General features: G+C 42.7%; 1 protein-coding gene across 2 annotated transcripts in view; it reads right to left on the bottom strand.

Annotated features, from left to right (window-relative positions):
* Positions 1–1,058: 1,058 nt before the first annotated feature.
* Positions 1,059–18,037, bottom strand: part of SLC25A46 (solute carrier family 25 member 46) — a 54,819-nt gene continuing 37,840 nt past the window's right edge. For both annotated transcript variants that reach the window (XM_077290248.1, XM_077290238.1), the window contains exons 4-8: positions 13,397–13,474; positions 10,191–10,291; positions 5,434–5,490; positions 5,273–5,330; positions 1,059–2,651 (exon numbers count right to left, since the gene is read on the bottom strand). In XM_077290248.1, coding sequence (XP_077146363.1) covers positions 2,067–2,651; positions 5,273–5,330; positions 5,434–5,490; positions 10,191–10,291; positions 13,397–13,474 — 879 coding nt within the window. In that variant the 3' untranslated portion in view covers positions 1,059–2,066. The remainder of the gene's footprint in view (positions 2,652–5,272; positions 5,331–5,433; positions 5,491–10,190; positions 10,292–13,396; positions 13,475–18,037) is intronic.

Here is an 18,037-nt window from a genome sequence, read left to right as displayed (position 1 = left end):
ATTGCTAATAAATTCAACGTGCATTAACGTTGGATACCATTTTACACCTCATACAAGTGCTTCTCACTTAACTGAAATATCAAAAAGTTAATTCATTTCAGTTCTTCAATACAAAAAGTGAATCTCATTATATAGAGTCATTACAAACAGAATGATCTATTTCAAGTGTTTATTTCTGTTAATGTTGATGAGTATGGCTTACAGCCAATGAAATCCCAAAAGTCATTAACTCAAAGGCTTTCTAAGCGATTAAAAAGGTCCCTTAAGGTCCCTTCACACTAAACGACTTTGCAACGATAACGATAGCGATCCGTGACGTTGCAGCGTCCTGGATAGCGATATCGTTGTGTTTGACACGCAGCAGCGATCAGGATCCCGCTGTGATATCGCTGGTCGTTGCTGAAAGTCCAGAACTTTATTTGGTCGTCAGATCGGCGTGTATCGTCGTGTTTGACAGCAAAAGCAACGATGTCAGCAATGTTTTACAATGGTAACCAGGGTAAATATCGGGTTACTAAGCGCAGGGCCGTGCTTAGTAACCCGATGTTTACCCTGGTTACCATTGTAAATGTAAAAAAATAATAACAGTACATACTCACATTCTGATGTCCGTCAGGTCCCTGGCCGTCTCCTTCCCGCACTGACTGAGTGCCGGCCGGCCGTAAAGCACAGCACAGCGGTGACGTCACCGCTGTGCTCTGCTTTTACTTTACGGCCGGCGCTCACAGTCAGTGCGGGAAGCAGACGGCCAGGGACCTGACGGACATCAGAAGGTGAGTATGTACTGTTTTTTTCTTACATTTACAATGGTGCCGGGTATGGCGTGTGCAGGGAGCGATCCTGGATGTTCCCAGGGTCTCAAGGAGAGGAAACTCTCCTTCAGGCCCTGGGATCCATATTCATGTAAAAAATAAAGAATAAAAATAAAAAATATGGATATACTCACCCCTCCGAGAAGCCTGGTTGTCACCGCTGCAAGCGTCTGCCTCCGTTCCTAAGAATTGCAGAGCTTGAAGGACCTTCGATGACTTCGCGGTCTTGTGATTGGTCCGTGACCGCTTTATTTTTTTACATGAATATGGATCCCAGGGCCTGAAGGAGAGTTTCCTCTCCTTCAGACCCTGGGAACATCCAGGATCGCTCCCTGCATACGCCATACCTGGCGTATAAGACGACCCCCGACTTTTGGGACAATTTTTAGTTAAAAAGTCTATTTTCCAGCCGGAAAATACGGTATATTTTTTTAAAGAAACGTTTTCTAAAAAGCAGTGCCACGTCGATCCATTTATCTTCCCAAAAGAAATTAAATGTGCTTTTTTTTTTACTTCTTGCACAAACCTTTTAACAGCTTGACATCTGTTCACAAGGGCATTAGAGGCTGCAGTCAGGGTTCCATTTGATGGCACAAAGAGCAGCATGCATCACTATTCTTGCCGTTAATATGATGAGCACAAAGAACTATAGTCTCCATTTTGAACATAGCTTTAACTACTCACCTATAATTCAATAGGACATATAGTAATTCCTGCATCAATACTTACAACCTGGTATAATGATGAAACTTTGCCGAATTCCAAAATCACCATACCAAGCCAAACACTAAGCAACGTTAGGAGATGTAGCCTGCTGAGACGTGAAAGTGGTTCTCTGCTATTATATGGGTGGAACTGGTAAATAAAAGTTACTCAACTTTCTATGGAGGTTATGTAAATTATTGAGCAAGTGCTTTAGGTGGAATTGCTACTCGATTCATTGTAATGACAGCTGACATTTAATTTCTGCAAAGCAAAAGTATCAGCAATTTCAGGCACAAAGTCAACCTGTAGGTTAATCTGCCATACACTTAAGGTACTGATATAAGATCAGCATTGCACACAACATCAAAGACTTTGAACAACAATATATCCATATTCCCCAAGTGGAAAATTCAATGTTCAGTTTATAAAATCAAGATCACATACTGGTAAATCTGGCACAATGCTTTCTTCTGTACCCTACTGGCGTAAATAACTAGGGTGTAACTTGAAATGAAATATTAATGATGTGCCAAAATGGGCGAGTCATGCTCATTGTGCTGGATTTTGCAAAAGAGATGAATAAATAATTTTAGTAATTTGCAGAACAGTAGCATGTAGAGTATATTGTACCATCACTGCTCCGAAGCCTTTGTAGAAGCCGAGCAATCCTTCCTCTCGCTTTATAGTGTTGATACAGTCTCTCATTCCCTCATATTGAGTGTTAATAGGCAACACTTCATAGCCAAGGTCTGTATTATCTATTATTGTGCGTGTTCCTTGAATGTGAAGGCGGTGCATGACTGTCTCGAGAGGAAACAGTGCAATGTCGGCACATAGGCTTGCTGCAAAATTAGCAATGAGTTCTGGGAAATAATCTTCCAAAATGTTTTGGGCGGCACTAGCCCCTTCGCATGGAATTTGGGTAGGATTCCTCTTCTTCTTTATGAAGAATAAAACAAATTTCTGTACTATAGAGCTGATCATATAATGCAGTACACCATGGAGAACAGTAGGAAATGTCAGAACGAGGAGAGGTAGCAAACGTTTGCTGTGAGGCACTCCAAGTCCCATAACTCTTCCAAATCCTTCCTTTAGACAATCCAAGATTCCAGGATTGTCACGGATGATCTCACTCTGTAAGAGATTTAGAAGAAAGCTGCTTTAGAACCCTTGTGTTTGCTCACATACACAATCTTCTATATAATGCCCGTGGTAAAGCCAAATGCTGACAATACACAAGCTTACTATCAGATGAAGGTCGGCTCAGCAGACCGCACTCTCTCGACTCCTCCATACCTGAGTGCTTATTGGTGATGAGCGAACAAGCTTGGATAAGGCGTTATCTGAGCATGCTCGTGAGCTAAATGTCTTCAGGGGGCCTTAAAATATATGTTCCCCCGGCTGTTCGACAGTCGCATCACATGCATGGATTGCCTCGAGACATGCACCACCGGGGATAAACATTTTTCGAGCACACTTGGATAATGCCTTATCTGAGCATGTTCGCTCATCACTAGTGCTTATTCAATGAAAAGAGGAGAAAGCCGATGCCAAATATCTTTGGTAGAGGCATATCTCCTTTAGAAACAATAGGCTCAGCCATTGAAATTCCCATGGCCCCGACCCGTCTCTCCTTCAACATCATCTGTCAAAATAGACGGATACACCTGATCTAATCTGAATAGTAATGTCTCTAGCAAAATTCCAATCTATAACAGGTCCACTATTAGCTTCCTTTTATGATAGATTTTGAATATTTTTGCTGCAACAACAATGCCCACAGGAAACAAATTTCAATGGATTTTGGCAATCCAACAGTAGCAGAATTGGCAGATTGATTTGCAGGACTCTAGTCCATCGGCCAGGTCAATCGTCTCCAGCCACTGGACGGGAGCTCTATGATTCTCTTACTGTAGAGGATCCCTGGCTATTGAATAGCTGGGCCAGCGCAATGTCATTGAGAGCCGAGCCGGGAATCCCAGAAGGTAAGAGATTTGCAAGTGTTCTGTCCAGCAGCTAGGAACTACTTACCTAAAGTCCCACAAATTGATCCGTCTATTTCTAAACAGCAGAAGAAGACAAGGTGTTCTAAAGATTTTTAGAGAGCAATTTTACATTTAGGCCATGTGCACACGTTCAGGATTTTTCGCGTTTTTTCGCTATAAAAACGCGAAAAAAACACTTACATATGCCTCCTATTATTTACAGGGTATTTCGCATTTTTTGTGCAAATGTTGCATTTTTTTCCGCGAAAAAATCGCATCGCGGAAAAAAAAGCAACATGTTCATTAAAAATGCGGAATTGCGGGGATTCCGCACACCTAGGAGTGCACTGATCTGCTTACTTCCCGCACGGGGCTGTGCACACCATGCGGGAAGTAAGCAGATTATGTGCGGTTGGTACCCGGAGTGGAGGAGAGGAGACTCTCCTCCACGGACTGGGCACCATATAATTGGTAAAAAAAAAAAAAAGAATTTAAATAAAAAATTGTGATATACTCACCCTCTGATGGCCCCCGAAGTGTTCCCGCCTCTCCGGTGCATGCTTTCTCTTCCGTTCCTATAGATGGTGTGGTTCAGGACCTGTGATGACGTCGCTGTCTTGTGATTGGTCGCGTGACCGCTCATGTGACTCACGCGACCAATCACAAGCCGCGACGTCATCGAAGGTCCTGAACCACACCGGCATCTATAGGAACGGACGCCGCTGAGGAGATTGGCTGTCTGCAGAGGGTGAGTATAACCATTTTTTTATTTTTTTAATTATTTTTAAACATTATATCTTTTACTATAGATGCTGCATAAGCAGCATCTATAGTAAAAAGTTGGTCACACTTTTGACAAGTGTGACCAACCTGTCAGTCAGTTAATTACGCTTGCAGAATGCTAAAAAAACCGCAAAAAAAAAAAATGCGGATTTCTTGCAGAAAATTTCCGGTTTTCTTCAGGAAATTTCTGCAAGAAATCCGGACGTGTGCACATACCCTTAGGGGTATGTTTGACAAGTGTGACCAACTTTTTACTATAGATGCTGCTTATGCAGCATCTATAGTAAAAGATAGAATGTTTAAAAATAATAAAAAAAAAAAAAAATGGTTATACTCACCCTCTGCAGACAGCCAATCTCCTCAGCGGCGTCCGTTCCTATAGATGCCGGTGTGGTTCAGGACCTTCGATGACGTCGCGGCTTGTGATTGGTCGCGTGAGTCACATGAGCGGTCACGCGACCAATCACAAGACAGCAACGTCATCACAGGTCCTGAACCACACCATCTATAGGAACGGAAGAGAAAGCATGCACCGGAGAGGTGGGAACACTTCGGGGGCCATCAGAGGGTGAGTATATCACTATTTTTTATTTTAATTCTTTTTTTTTTACCAATTATATGGTGCCCAGTCCGTGGAGGAGAGTCTCCTCTCCTCCACCCTGGGTACCAACCGCACATAATCTGCTTACTTCCCGCATGGTGTGCACAGCCCCGTGCGGGAAGTAAGCAGATCAGTGCACTCCTAGGTGTGCGGAATCCCCGCAATTCCGCATTTTTAATGAACATGTTGCTTTTTTTTCCGCGATGCAATTTTTTCGCGGAAAAAAATGCAACATTTGCACAAAAAATGCGGAATACCCTGTAAATAATAGGAGGCATATGTAAGCGTTTTTTTTGCGTTTTTATCACGTTTTTATAGCGAAAAAACGCGAAAAATCCTGAACGTGTGCACATGGCCTTAGATCTTTGGCTATCTAGTGTGCTTACCTGTACAGTTTCAATCAAGCTTGCTGAATAGAAGGGAGTTGCAATTACATAGACTAAACTGCAAAATATAAGCATTGAGTATGTTAATAAAAGCAAAAAACAAAACAAAACACATTAGCAAAAAAAATACTGAACTGCACAGGAAATCTAGAAAGACTTACCCTTTAAGGAGAATATGTCCTCCTATTTGCTTGGGACTCCATTTATGTGTAAGTTCCCTGAAATAATATAAAATAAAACCATTTTCTCAGAATTTTAGTGTATATCCATTGACAAAAATATGAAAAAAAGAAAAAAAAAGGGATTATGTTTTGAACTAAAAAAAAAAAAAAGTACCAAGCACCACGGCTTTGCACTATATCACATCATTTCATTTTCATGTTCTAGGGAATCAGCAATAAGCAATGACTTTGTAAAACTTACCACAAAAAAGGCTTATAACATTAACAAAACTACGGTATATAGAGAATTGGCATCTAACTTGTCTGTTCACTCAGAAAAATACATTCAGCAAGTTATTTTATTAGGCTTTTTCATGTAAATATATTTGATTTTTGCTGTGTTTTTGTTATTTGACTAACCACATAAAAATCAAAAAACCCTATAATAATAATAATAAAAAAAACTAATGAAAAAAAGTAAATTTGAGTTGTCATAACCAAATGGGACACACACAGTAGGCTGACATTACTTGCTATCATTTATTTCTGGATTCTATAACCCCGGGCGTGCACCTGGGGCCCCGAGGCAACATGTGGCACAAGAAGCCACAATTTGTGGCTTCCAACCATTTGGACAGAAGCATGTTTGACCGACAGGTTAACTATATGTGGGCAGCCACAAACACAAGATTAGTGGCAGCGGCTGAGGAGCAGGGACTGGCAAGTACTCAAGACCGCCATCAGGGCCTTACTGCCCTTACAGACGTATGGGGCCCCAGGGGAAGGATTAGGCGGTTGAGTAATAACTGAACATGTGTCCTCGGACACACGTTCAGCTACATGCTATTGACGTGCAAGACCGCTTCCTGTACAGCAATAGGAGCCAACAGCCAATCAGTGGCCGGCAGATCTCAAATGGTTGAGGAAGAGGATGCCGCTGGACCCCGGCCAGGTAAGGAGAACTTTTTTCTTTCTTTTTTTTTTTAACTCAAATTCGCAATATGGGGCAATATATGGAGGGGCAGGATGAGAGGACACATATGGGGGAAGGATGAGAGGACACATATGGGGGGCAATTTTCCAGGACGGTGCCAGGATGTAGGACATTACTGTAGATAGAGGCTAATTAAGGAATATGATTACTTCTGTGATGTATTTCATTTTTGAGTATATTGTTTTCAGCAGGGGGTGGGGTGGGAGGTACTGTTACTATGCAGTGAGAAACTACAGCTTTTTTTTTTTATTCATCTGGTGTTGTGTAGACGTTGGGGAAAATTGAGGAATGTGCTCTAGATAACTTATTTTATGCAGAGACGAGTCCTGGCTGGAACAAGTGATGGCGGTCTGCACTGGTTGAAGAAGAAAAGCGAAGATGAATATCTTCAACTAGACTCTTCACTGGTGAGTCAGTGTACTACCTGTACACTTACACTACCACTATATACAGAGCGCCTGTGTATAATGTCACTGGTGATCACTATTACCTGTACACTGTCACCATGTAGTATACACACAGCTCCTGTGTATAATGTCACTGGTGATCACTATTACCTGTACACTGTCACCATGTAGTATACACACAGCTCCTGTGTATAATGTCACTGGTGATCACTGTATTACCTGTACACTGACACTATACTGTATACTGAGCTCCTGTGTATAATGTCACTGATGAGCCAGTGTGTTACCTGTACACTTGCACTATACACTGTATATTATATACAGAGCTCCTGTGTATAATGGCACTTATGGTAATATTAGTATTGTGTTTTTATTATTGATCATTATTGTAGTATTCAGTCACTACATGGTGGTAATATCTGATATGGTCGTGGTGTGACCGTATTTATCCCCTGTATGTGGTATTATTCTTTCACTATGTGGTGGTAATCTGTGATCTGGTCATGGTGCGACGGTAGTTGTTTCTTGTATGTGCTAGTATTTGGTCACTAAGTGGTGGTAATACGTGGTCTGGTGATGGTATTTGTGCCTTGTATGGGGTAGTATTCAGTCACTATGAGATGGTATATGTGGTTCGGCCTTGGTGTGGCAGTATTTGTCCCTTGTATATGGTATTATTGGTCATTTTAAAAAACGTGACATTCCCTTGAAGAAAAATAAAATGAAAATTTACGTAAAAAGAGTATTGGATATTTTAACAAATGTTTATATAGGTTAGAGTAGAGTACGGCCCTGCCAAAAGAGTCCACCTTGTTGTGGTGGCGACTTAAAAAAAAATCTTTGGCCAAAACAAAAGCTGCTGGCAATGTATGTGATATGGTGTTCAATAGGAACTGTTAAATGTGTGACTGGCGAGGACGTGGTGCAGAAGTGGAGTTTTTCCAAGAGTGGGCAGTCGGATTGTAAAAGGGTCGAGGGGTAAAGGCGAAGCTAGGGTGGAGCCAGGGCGGAGTCTGAAGGGGGCCCGAAAATGTTGCCAGTATGGGGCCCTGAAATTCCTAGTAGCAGCCCTGCAAGTACTAATGGTGCACTGTGCAGACATCTCTGGATGCCGCAGGAGAATGGGGTCTCTTAACTTGTTTGGCTCCAGAAAGTAGTATGTGAATTAGACAAGTGGCAGTGTCTGCGGCTCGCTCCACTGTAGTTTATGGGAGTTCTGAATCATTAGACAGTAATCAAAAAGACCCATGATCTATTGCAGAGAGGCTTGTGCATGCATTACAGCATCCTCTGTAGGACCTATTCAAAGGTTTTTGGTTTTACAGCATTCTGTAATGCTGTAGATAAGCCCCGATGTAACCTGAAAGATAAGAAAAACAAGTTATATTATACTCACCTGGGGGGGGGGGGGCGGTCCGGCGCCTCCCATCTTCATACGATGTCGTCCTCTTCCTTCCTGTTGTCACTGCTCCTGCACGGGAGTAAATCTCTACCCTGTTGAGGGCAGAGCAAAGTACTGCAGTGTGCAGGGAAAGGTCAGAAAGGCCCAGCGCCTGCGCACTGCAGTACTTTACGCTGCCCTCAACAGTGCAAATCAGTACGCCTGCGCCGGAGCCACAACAGAAACAAGGAGGAGGACGACATCGTATGAAGATGGGAGGTGCCGGACCCGGATCTGCGGCGCCCATCGAACCGCATCGGTACCGCCCCTGGGTGAGTATAATCTAACTTGTTTTTCTTATCTTTCAGGTTACATCGGGGGCTTATCTACAGCATTACAGAATGCTGTAGATAAGCCCCTGATGGCGGTGGCCGCAGCTTATAGGGCCAAAGTTAGGAGACCGATTCCCTTTAAATGATTTGCTATGGCACCCCATCATGAATTTTATGTATGCCCCTGAGTGAGTGATGGAAGCAATACAATAACCTTAAGAAATGGTTTCAATGAATTTTGACAACAAAGATTAAACGTTTGGATCAGTGCCTTTTTGGGGTCTTTAAAGACAATCTGTCACCAGGTCATAGGAGCGAAAACTAGCCACATAACTCTGGTGCCAGGTCCACTTTAAATTCCTCTTCTGCTCACTCATCACTTGTAACAAACTTTTATGTGTTACACCTTTATTATCTCAGCTAAAGACAAATGTGGTGTTCACTAAACTTTCCATCAAAACCAGGTTCTGGAATGCACAAGATAAGATCTAGTAGCAAGCTCACTACTTGGGTAAAATCCATGTCAGCGTCAATGTTTCTGTGTTGGATTTTACTTAAATGCTAAAACTCTTGAGGAGTGGGAAAAAAAAAAAAAAAAATCAAAATAATCTTCGCTCTTGGGTACGTGCAGGAATTTCTCACATTTATTAGGGCTTGCTCACACTGATGAGTAACATCTGATGATGTAAGAACTGGATGCTGTACACAAATGACCCTTGGGTCAGACTGCTGCGAGCAGGATCGGAGTGTCATTTCATTGTGACCAGATTCTCTTGCATACGAGAATTGGATCGTGGGTGCGGAGACGATGGGGAATTTCTACATCTTTTCCATTCTACTTACATCCAAGTGCAGTCCGATGTTTTGCACGCACCCATAGACGTGTATGGGTGAGCGCCGTCAGATATACACTGCCAATCGCAGCAATCAAATTTTTTTCTCATGCCAACTCGGCATGAGAAAATAAACGCTAGTCAGCAATGCTCCATAGTATAACATTGGAGAGAGAGTGATATCCGATGAAACATTACATCGTACTTGCCTGAATTATACTCTGGCTACTCGCCAGTCTCAGCAGGCCCTTGGGTAAGATCGTTTGGGAGTAAAAAGTCATACGAATCACTTTATTTGCATCACTAGCCAAACATGCGATTTTAGAGAAGATATTGGAAGGATACTTTTTATTGCTAGCCAGTGCTGCAGGCGTTAGGCTAGGTGCACATTGCGCTTGTGTCCACTTTCGGGCACATATTTGGGTATGTCTCCACCTTTGGGAGTAGTCAGTTTAGATGACAAGGCATCCGTCCACCATAGGGACTTCTTGTAAAGAAACGTATATTGCATGGTATATGTTTTTGGCAGTGGCACTCTATAAAGAAAATTCTGCTACATTTTCCTATATAGTCACCCTTTGCCTGGTGAACAGAGTGCCACTGCGATGTTATGGTATACTTCAGGAAAAAAGCCTGACGCATTCAGTATACTGTAGGCCTGGTACACAGAAGCCGTGGGCTCCTAACCATACCGGGACTGCACTGAATGCTGCCATATTTTGACCCCGCACACATTCGTGCTGCAAGATTTTCACTATCCGGTAGGAATAGTTCTATGTACAAGGACTGACAAAGCTGTATAACCATTACCTAGGCAGTGGTGTGCATTCACTGATGATTCCTTCTGCTCCAAGGGTTATACCCTGAACAATAAAAGTGCTTCCCATTCCTTTCCAAAGTGCTCTAGGACCCTGTGAATCAACCAAAATAACAGACGTAATCATATTGACAAGACAAAAACATTATAAACACTTGAAGGAGCAAGTCAGATCCTGTAGGAAAAAAATCAGAAAGGAAAGTCCCAGAGGTCATTCATGTGTGTATTAATGGGGGAAACATTTAGGAAATGGGGCCACACCAAATCTGAGCAGTTTTTGTGATATGGGTCTATGGATATACAACTGATGGTATTGCACAAAAGAAGTCATGAAAATTGTCTTCAGGCCTTGGGCTAAGTCTAGGTAGAACAATGTAACAAGCGTCTCCAAGAAGCCCAAGGTGCAAAGAGCGATGGTTCTCTCTATGGACGGCAAGTGTTCTGGTGACAGTATCTCCAGGTACTATATCACTGGTCACAAAGAGCGACCATCATATCATTCTGTTTTGATTACACATAAATTTGCATATTTGTTGACTAATAGGTCAAAGGGTGTGTAGTCGGAAGATGTTTTTTTTTTTTTAAACTTTTCATAGCATGATATTTATTTAAAAAAAAATTCATAATCTTATAAGTTTCACACTGTCTACTGGGGCTTTTTACATTCATACCTCCTGTCCTTTCATGAAGAATTTTCAGCAAGCACCTGATCAGCAGAGGCAGGAATACAATGAAGGGTAACACTTCTATACAAGGCTGATGGCTCAGGATCTACCAATGACAGTAAGGCCTCTTTCACACTTGCGTCGGTACGGGTCCGTCGCTAAGCGTCGGCGCGACATACCGACGCACGTTGTGAAAATCTGGCACAAAGTGGGCAGCGGATGCAGTTTTTCAATGCATCCGCTGCACATTGTAAAGTCCCGGGGAGGAGGTGGCGGAGTTCCGGTCACGCATGAGTGGTAGGAAATGGCAGACCCGAAATATGAAAAAACGTTCCCTTGAACGTTTTTTCATGCTGACGGTCTGCCAAAACACGACGCATCCAGTGCACAACGGACGCGACGTGTGGCCATACGTCGCAATCCGTCGGAAATACAAGTCTATGGGCAAAAAACGCATCCTGCGGTCACATTTGCAGGATCCGTTTTGTCTCCAAAACGACGCACTGCGACAGATCTAAAACGACGCAAGTGTGAAAGAAGCCTAAGTGATGTCAAAGCGGACCTGCTCCTCCTCTCTTCGCAATCACCTTTGCACAAGATCACTAGATGCTTCAATACAAAAGATAGGGAGGGCCTGGGTGAGTTTTAGTGCAAATGTAAATGTGGATGTCAGCAAACAGGAAGAGTCTACAAAAAGCCTCCATGACCAGTGTGAAAAATAAAAAAATATTTAAGTTTTTAATAAAGATACTGCTAAAAAACAAAACATCACATTGTGAATTAAATTTGCACAACAGATCGAATATCTACTAGTGTGGAAGCAGATGATCAGTGAATATATGGTTCCACTAGTGACCATGTACTTCCATTGTTCGTCAAGAGTGAAATATGTAGAATATGAACATTCATGCGCATCATTCCGTTTATACATTGAGCTTGCTGCTGCATTCAGGTTACTTTTAATGAAGTCACCGGCCACATTTATCAAAAACAGCCTAATTCACTCAAGTCTGTAGTGCACTCATTTGCATCTTTGGGCGATTTCACATTGCGTTCTGGCACCCGTTCACTGGCCCTTTCGGGGCTTGTGTCCGAACCCCAGCAAATTGGGATTCAGGTGTATGCGCTGGGGCTATAGACTATAATGGTGCCGACAAACTGAACGGCACCTACTGGAGGTGGATATTCAGTCGTAGTAGTAAAATGATACACCTTAGAGCACACGTTCTCTCTGTCGGCACCATTAGAGTCTATAGTCCCATTGGTGCACATGTCTGAAACCCATTTTGTGAGGGGTTCGGACATAAGCCCAGACTTGACCACTGAACCGGTGCCTAAACGCAGTGTGAAAGCCCCGAGTGACAAATTTGGCACAAGTGATGCCAGCACAACTTTTGGAATGGAATGGAATAAAACACTGATAAATTTGGCGTAAAGTGGTGGTCCAGCCTTAGCCTACAAGACAGCAGTCAATGCAGACTTGTGAATCCTCCCACAGCACGCATAGATTCTCAGGTGCCGGTGGTCATGTGACTGCAAGTATGTAATTTGCATATTTCGGCCACATTCTGACTGACTAGACGGTGTCCGGTCTTGCTCAATACGCTTACATTGAGAGTGTCGGCACGTGACCGCAAGCATGCAAATCATATACTTGCAGTCATGCGCCCGCCGCTGGAGAATCCTCAGTGTGTGCGATGTGCGGATTCACAAGCCTGCAATCAGAGAGTGACTGCAGACGTTTAGTCTGAGCTGGGAAAACCCCTTTAAGTACTTATAAGAATGAAATTATGCAATTTGAGCAACAATTTGGGCACAATCACAATGATAGAAGTCTCCCACTGTATCAGTAAGTGTATGAAGTAATCTAGGCCACATTTGTCAGAGCTGTCACTGACAGCCAAGCGCTGGTCGCCATCTTGACTTCCTGCTAGATGATCCCTGTTGCACACAGCAACCAATTAGAGCTCAGATTTCATTTCTTAATCTGCTTTGGAAAGATAAAAGCTGAGCTCTGATTGGTTGCTATGTGGCCACTATGAAATGTGGGAATTCGAAGTGGAAATGTGAGAAGAATGGCTTCACAACGTAAGGCCAAAACTCTGTGGCAGCATTGCAGGACTTGTGCTAGGATAGAGATTTGTCTAAGGAGAGAACTCCAAGTAAGGCCATGTTCACACGCTCAGTATTTACCTCAGTATTTGTAAGACAAAACCAGGAGTGGGTGAGAAATACACAAGTGGCGACATGTTTCTATTATACTTTTCTTCTGATTGTTCCTCTCCTTATTTTAGCTTACAAATACTGAGGTAAAATACTGACAAAATACTGAACATGTGAACGTGGCCTAACAAGCAGAATTTAGAATACAGCTCCGCAGTCATGGCATCCAATAAGTATGAAATAATGCAAGCTAACTGCAAAGCTGGTAATATTTACATGGTTTAAAAAAAAAAAAAAAAAAAGAAAAAAGAAAAAAAAAAGAAAAAATTATGAAAAATAAGAGTAGAATTGACAGAAGCTTTCACACATACCTGTGTCTTGGTAAAATGATACATAATATTCACAATGCTAAATGGAGACAAGTGGTAATTCATTGCATGGTAGTTAACCTGAAAAAAGACATACAAATTCAGAAGTCATCATATATTGTTATAAAATCTAATTATTACAGAAGTGTAAAGGGTTACTCCTCATGCCATAAGAAGATGGCAATAACCTGATCAGTGGGATAAGTACAGGTCCGACATCAGGCTATGCGCACACGTCTGGAATGGCCGCGGAAATTTCAGCGGCAATTCCGGAACTCCCTGCCACGGGAAAAACGCATGCAGAATTGGCATGCATTTTCCCGCTAAACACTAGCATTTTCCAAGCGTAATCAGCTTGCAGAATGCTAGCGTTTTCCAAGCGATCTTTAGCATCGCTTGGAAAACTGATTGACGGGTTGATCACACTTGTCAAACAGTGTTTGACAAGTGCGACCAACTTTTTACTATTGATGCTGCCTATGCAGCATCAATAGTAAAAAGATCTAATGTTAAAAATAATAAAATATAAATAAATAAAAAATCATAATATTCTCACCTTCTGGCATCCCCGGCAGCCTTCCCAATAATGCATTGCGGCAATGACCCCAGATGACGTGCGGTCTCGCTAGACCGCTACGTCATCACAGGTCATTCTCGCAATGCATTATTGGGAACGGAAGCATTGTGAAAAGAGGGAAGGCTGCCGGGGACGCCGGAAGGTGAGAATATCATGATTTTTTTTATTTTTTTTTATTAACAATTATATGGTTCCCAGGGCCTGGAGGAGTCTCCTCTCCTCCACCCTGGGTACCATCCGCACATGATCCGCTTACTTTGCGCAAAGTGGGCATAGCCCCAGGCGGAAAGTAAGCGGATCAATGCATTCCTATGTGTGCGGAATCCCTGCGATTCCGCACAAAGAATGAACATGCTGTGTTTTTTCCGGAATGCGATTCCACCGTGGAAAAAAAACGCAGCATGTGCACAAAAAATGCGGATTGCATTCTAATAAATAGGATGCTTAATGTATGCTTTTTTTTCACGTTTTATCGCGTTTTTATAGCCAAAAAAATGCGAAAATTCCTGAACATGTGCACATAGCCTCAAACTCCCACAAATTCTGAGAAAGAAGGGCCTGATCTTAATGTTCAGTCACAAGCTAGTCTCAAAACAGAAGTAGAAAAACTGCACCCTTAGGGTATGTGTCCACGTTCAGGATTACATCAGGATTTGGTCAGGATTTTACATCAGTATTTGTAAGCCAAAACCAGGAGTGGGTGATAAATGCAGAAGTGGAGCATATGTTTCTGTTATACTTTTCCTCTAATTGTTCCACTCCTGGTTTTGGCTTACAAATACTTATGGAAAATCCTGACCAAATCCTGATGCAATCCTGAACGTGGACACATACCCTTACGGTATGTTTCCATGTTCAGGATTGCCTCAGGATTTGGTCAGGATTTTATGCAGGTAAAATCCTGACCAAATCTGCACCCGAGGTCACTGGCAGGTCACATGCGTTGTCCTTGCGTTGTTTCAGCAATGCAAGGACATGCTGCGTTGTTAAAAGACGCGCCGCATGTGCGTTTTTGCGGGTATGCCGCATGCGTTTTTTACTGCATAGTGGAGACGGGATTTCATTAAATCCCCTCCACTATGCTGTAACATCTGGACGCTGCGTTTTTGATGCTGCAGCTCAACGCTGCGTCAAAAACGCAGCGTTTCCTGAACGTGGAAACATACCCTTACAGGTTCTCCTTTTCATTAATGCGACTTCCACCCTGACACTGATAAGTGACTATACATTTTACACGTATACACACCCTACCTCGTCTTCTCCACTAGAACCTACAGTATCCAAGATGGCCACACTAGGAGAAATGGCAAGTCTAAACCACCCGTACAGTGCACTGGAAAGGCAGGAGAGGCATGGTTCAAACACCACCAAGGAGGCACTGGGAGACAAACGGAGGGCACCAAGTAGTATGACCATAAATGACAATATGTAGTCATTTTTCAGTGCCAAGATGGAGGGCTGCTTTAATAGTTGTTAATTTTTACCAAACGCAAAAAAGAGAAATATAGCAAGTTAAAAAGGACATTATAAACACCCCAGAACACTTTCCACCCAACGCCCATTACTGGTGGAAAAAAAAAGCTGGGACAAAGGATAGAACCAAAAAGTATTTAATATGGAATCTGTCAATAAGATCAACCTTCCTAACTGTACATATGGGCATGCAGGCTAGAAAGAAAGGTAAACAAAATGACACCTTGATATCGGTGATCCGAAGTTTTACTCCAGAGAAATCTATATTTTTCTTAATATGTAAATGAGCTGGTAACATCTATTGGTCAGAGATGAATCTCCCAAATAATCAGCCTCCTTTAAATGAAGGGGGGCATTACCAGTGTGAGACATATAATGATTGACAGTTGTAATGATATACAGAAGACCTGATCTGTTGTAACTAAAAATTCTTCAACTTAAGGCCCCGTCTCACATAGCGAGATCGCTGCTGAGTCACTAGTTTTGTGACGCAACAGCGACCTCAGTAGCGATCTCGCTATGTGTGACACGTACCAGCGATCAGGCCCCTGCTGCGAGATCGCTGGTCGTGTCGGAATGGCCTGGACCTTTTTTTGGTCATTGAGGTCCCGCTGACATCGCTGAATCGGTGTGTGTGACACCGATCCAGCGATGTCTTCACTGGTAACCAGGGTAAACATCGGGTTACTAAGCGCAGGGCCGCGCTTAGTAACCCGATGTTTACCCTGGTTACCAAAAAAACAAACAGTACATACTCGCCTTTCGGTGTCCCTTGCCGTCTGCTTCCTGCTCTGACTGAGCCGCCGTACAGTGAGAGCGCAGCGGTGACGTCACTGCTGCGCTCTGCTCTCACTGTACGGCGGCTCAGTCAGAGCAGGAAGCAGACGGCAAGGGACACCGAAAGGCGAGTATGTACTGTTTGTTTTTTTTGGTAACCAGGGTAAACATCGGGTTACTAAGCGCGGCCCTGCGCTTAGTAACCCGATGTTTACCCTGGTTACCCGGGTGCTGCAGGGGGACTTCGGCATCGTTGAAGACAGTTTCAACGATGCCGAAGTCGTTCCCCTGATCGTTGGTCGCTGGAGAGAGCTGTCTGTGTGACAGCTCCCCAGCGACCACACAACGACTTACCAACGATCACGGCCAGGTCGTATCGCTGGTCGTGATCGTTGGTAAATCGCTATGTGAGACGGGGCCTTAACACTTCTTCACAGGCAGCCAAGTGTGATGGGGGGGGGGGGGGGGGGAAGGGCAGTATAGTAGAACTTTGTCTTACAAACACATCTGTAGCTATCCTCTCAGAGCCCTCAGTCCTGCTGTACTGCCACCCCCCCACACTGACCCTGTAAGATGAAAGCTAAATATGCTTCACTTGTAGTCAGGCACTGCTCTGACAGCTCTACAAGAGGACAGCTGGAGCTGCACTGGAATGACAAAGCTCAGCTCTGCTGTACTGGGTTATAAATCACACACCGCTCCGCAGTGAGATCAAGAGAGCAGACTGTTAGTCATTACATGTCTTACAATGGTAAAGCCTCTTTCTTTTTAAATAATCTCTAAAGTTAAACTCTCAGGGATTTCTGTGTCCGACCCAGAGATCTAAGCAACTCATTTACATATTAAGAAAAATGTGGATTTCTTGGGAATAAGATGTCTGCAATCTGACATCAACATACAATTTTATTCAACTGTCTGTGATCTGAATGCCCATGTAGATGGTTTCGGAGGGTTGATCCTATTGACAGATTCCCTTTAATTTTCCCTAAATTTATGAAAGTGTATTTTTCAATAAGCAAAAATTCAGCTTCAGGGAATAGTGCTTACGAGGTAATAATGCAGAGCATCCTACAGACATGCCCCATTAGTTAACACCATAATATTAGCACTACGTAAAAAAGCCTCACATTTTTGAAACTTTATAGCAGATATGAAACAAACAAAAAAAGGAACAGGACAGTGGCAATAAAATAACAAAAACTGGTCCCTTTAAACCTGGTGACAAGTCTTCTTTAACCCCTTCATGACCTTGCCGTTTTTTGCAATTCTGACCAGTGTCCCTTTATGAGGTAATAACTCAGGAACGCTTCAACGGATCCTAGCGATTCTGAGATTGTTTTTTCGTGACATATTGGGCTTCATGTTAGTGGTAAATTTAGGTCGATAATTTCTGAGTTTATTTGTGAAAAAAACGGAAATTTGGCAAAAATTTTGAAAATTTCGCAATTTTCACATTTTGAATTTTTATTCTGTTAAACCAGAGAGTTATGTGACACAAAATAGTTAATAAATAACATTTCCCACATGTCTACTTTACATCAGCACAATTTTGGAAACAAATTTTTTTTTTGCTAGGAAGTTATAAGGGTTAAAATTTGACCAGTGATTTCTCATTTTTACAACAAAATTTACAAAACCATTTTTTTTTAGGGATCACCTCACATTTGAAGTCAGTTTGAGGGTTCTATATGGCTGAAAATACCCAAAAGTGACACCATTCTAAAAACTGCACCCCTCAAGGTGCTCAAAACCACATTCAAGAAGTTTATTAACCCTTCAGGTGTTTCACAGCAGCAGAAGCAACATGGAAGTAAAAA

This window comes from Ranitomeya variabilis, chromosome 1 (genome assembly GCF_051348905.1).
Source record: "Ranitomeya variabilis isolate aRanVar5 chromosome 1, aRanVar5.hap1, whole genome shotgun sequence".
In the NCBI taxonomy this organism is placed as follows: Eukaryota; Metazoa; Chordata; class Amphibia; order Anura; family Dendrobatidae; genus Ranitomeya; species Ranitomeya variabilis.
This window is presented reverse-complemented; position numbering and strand designations above follow the sequence as displayed.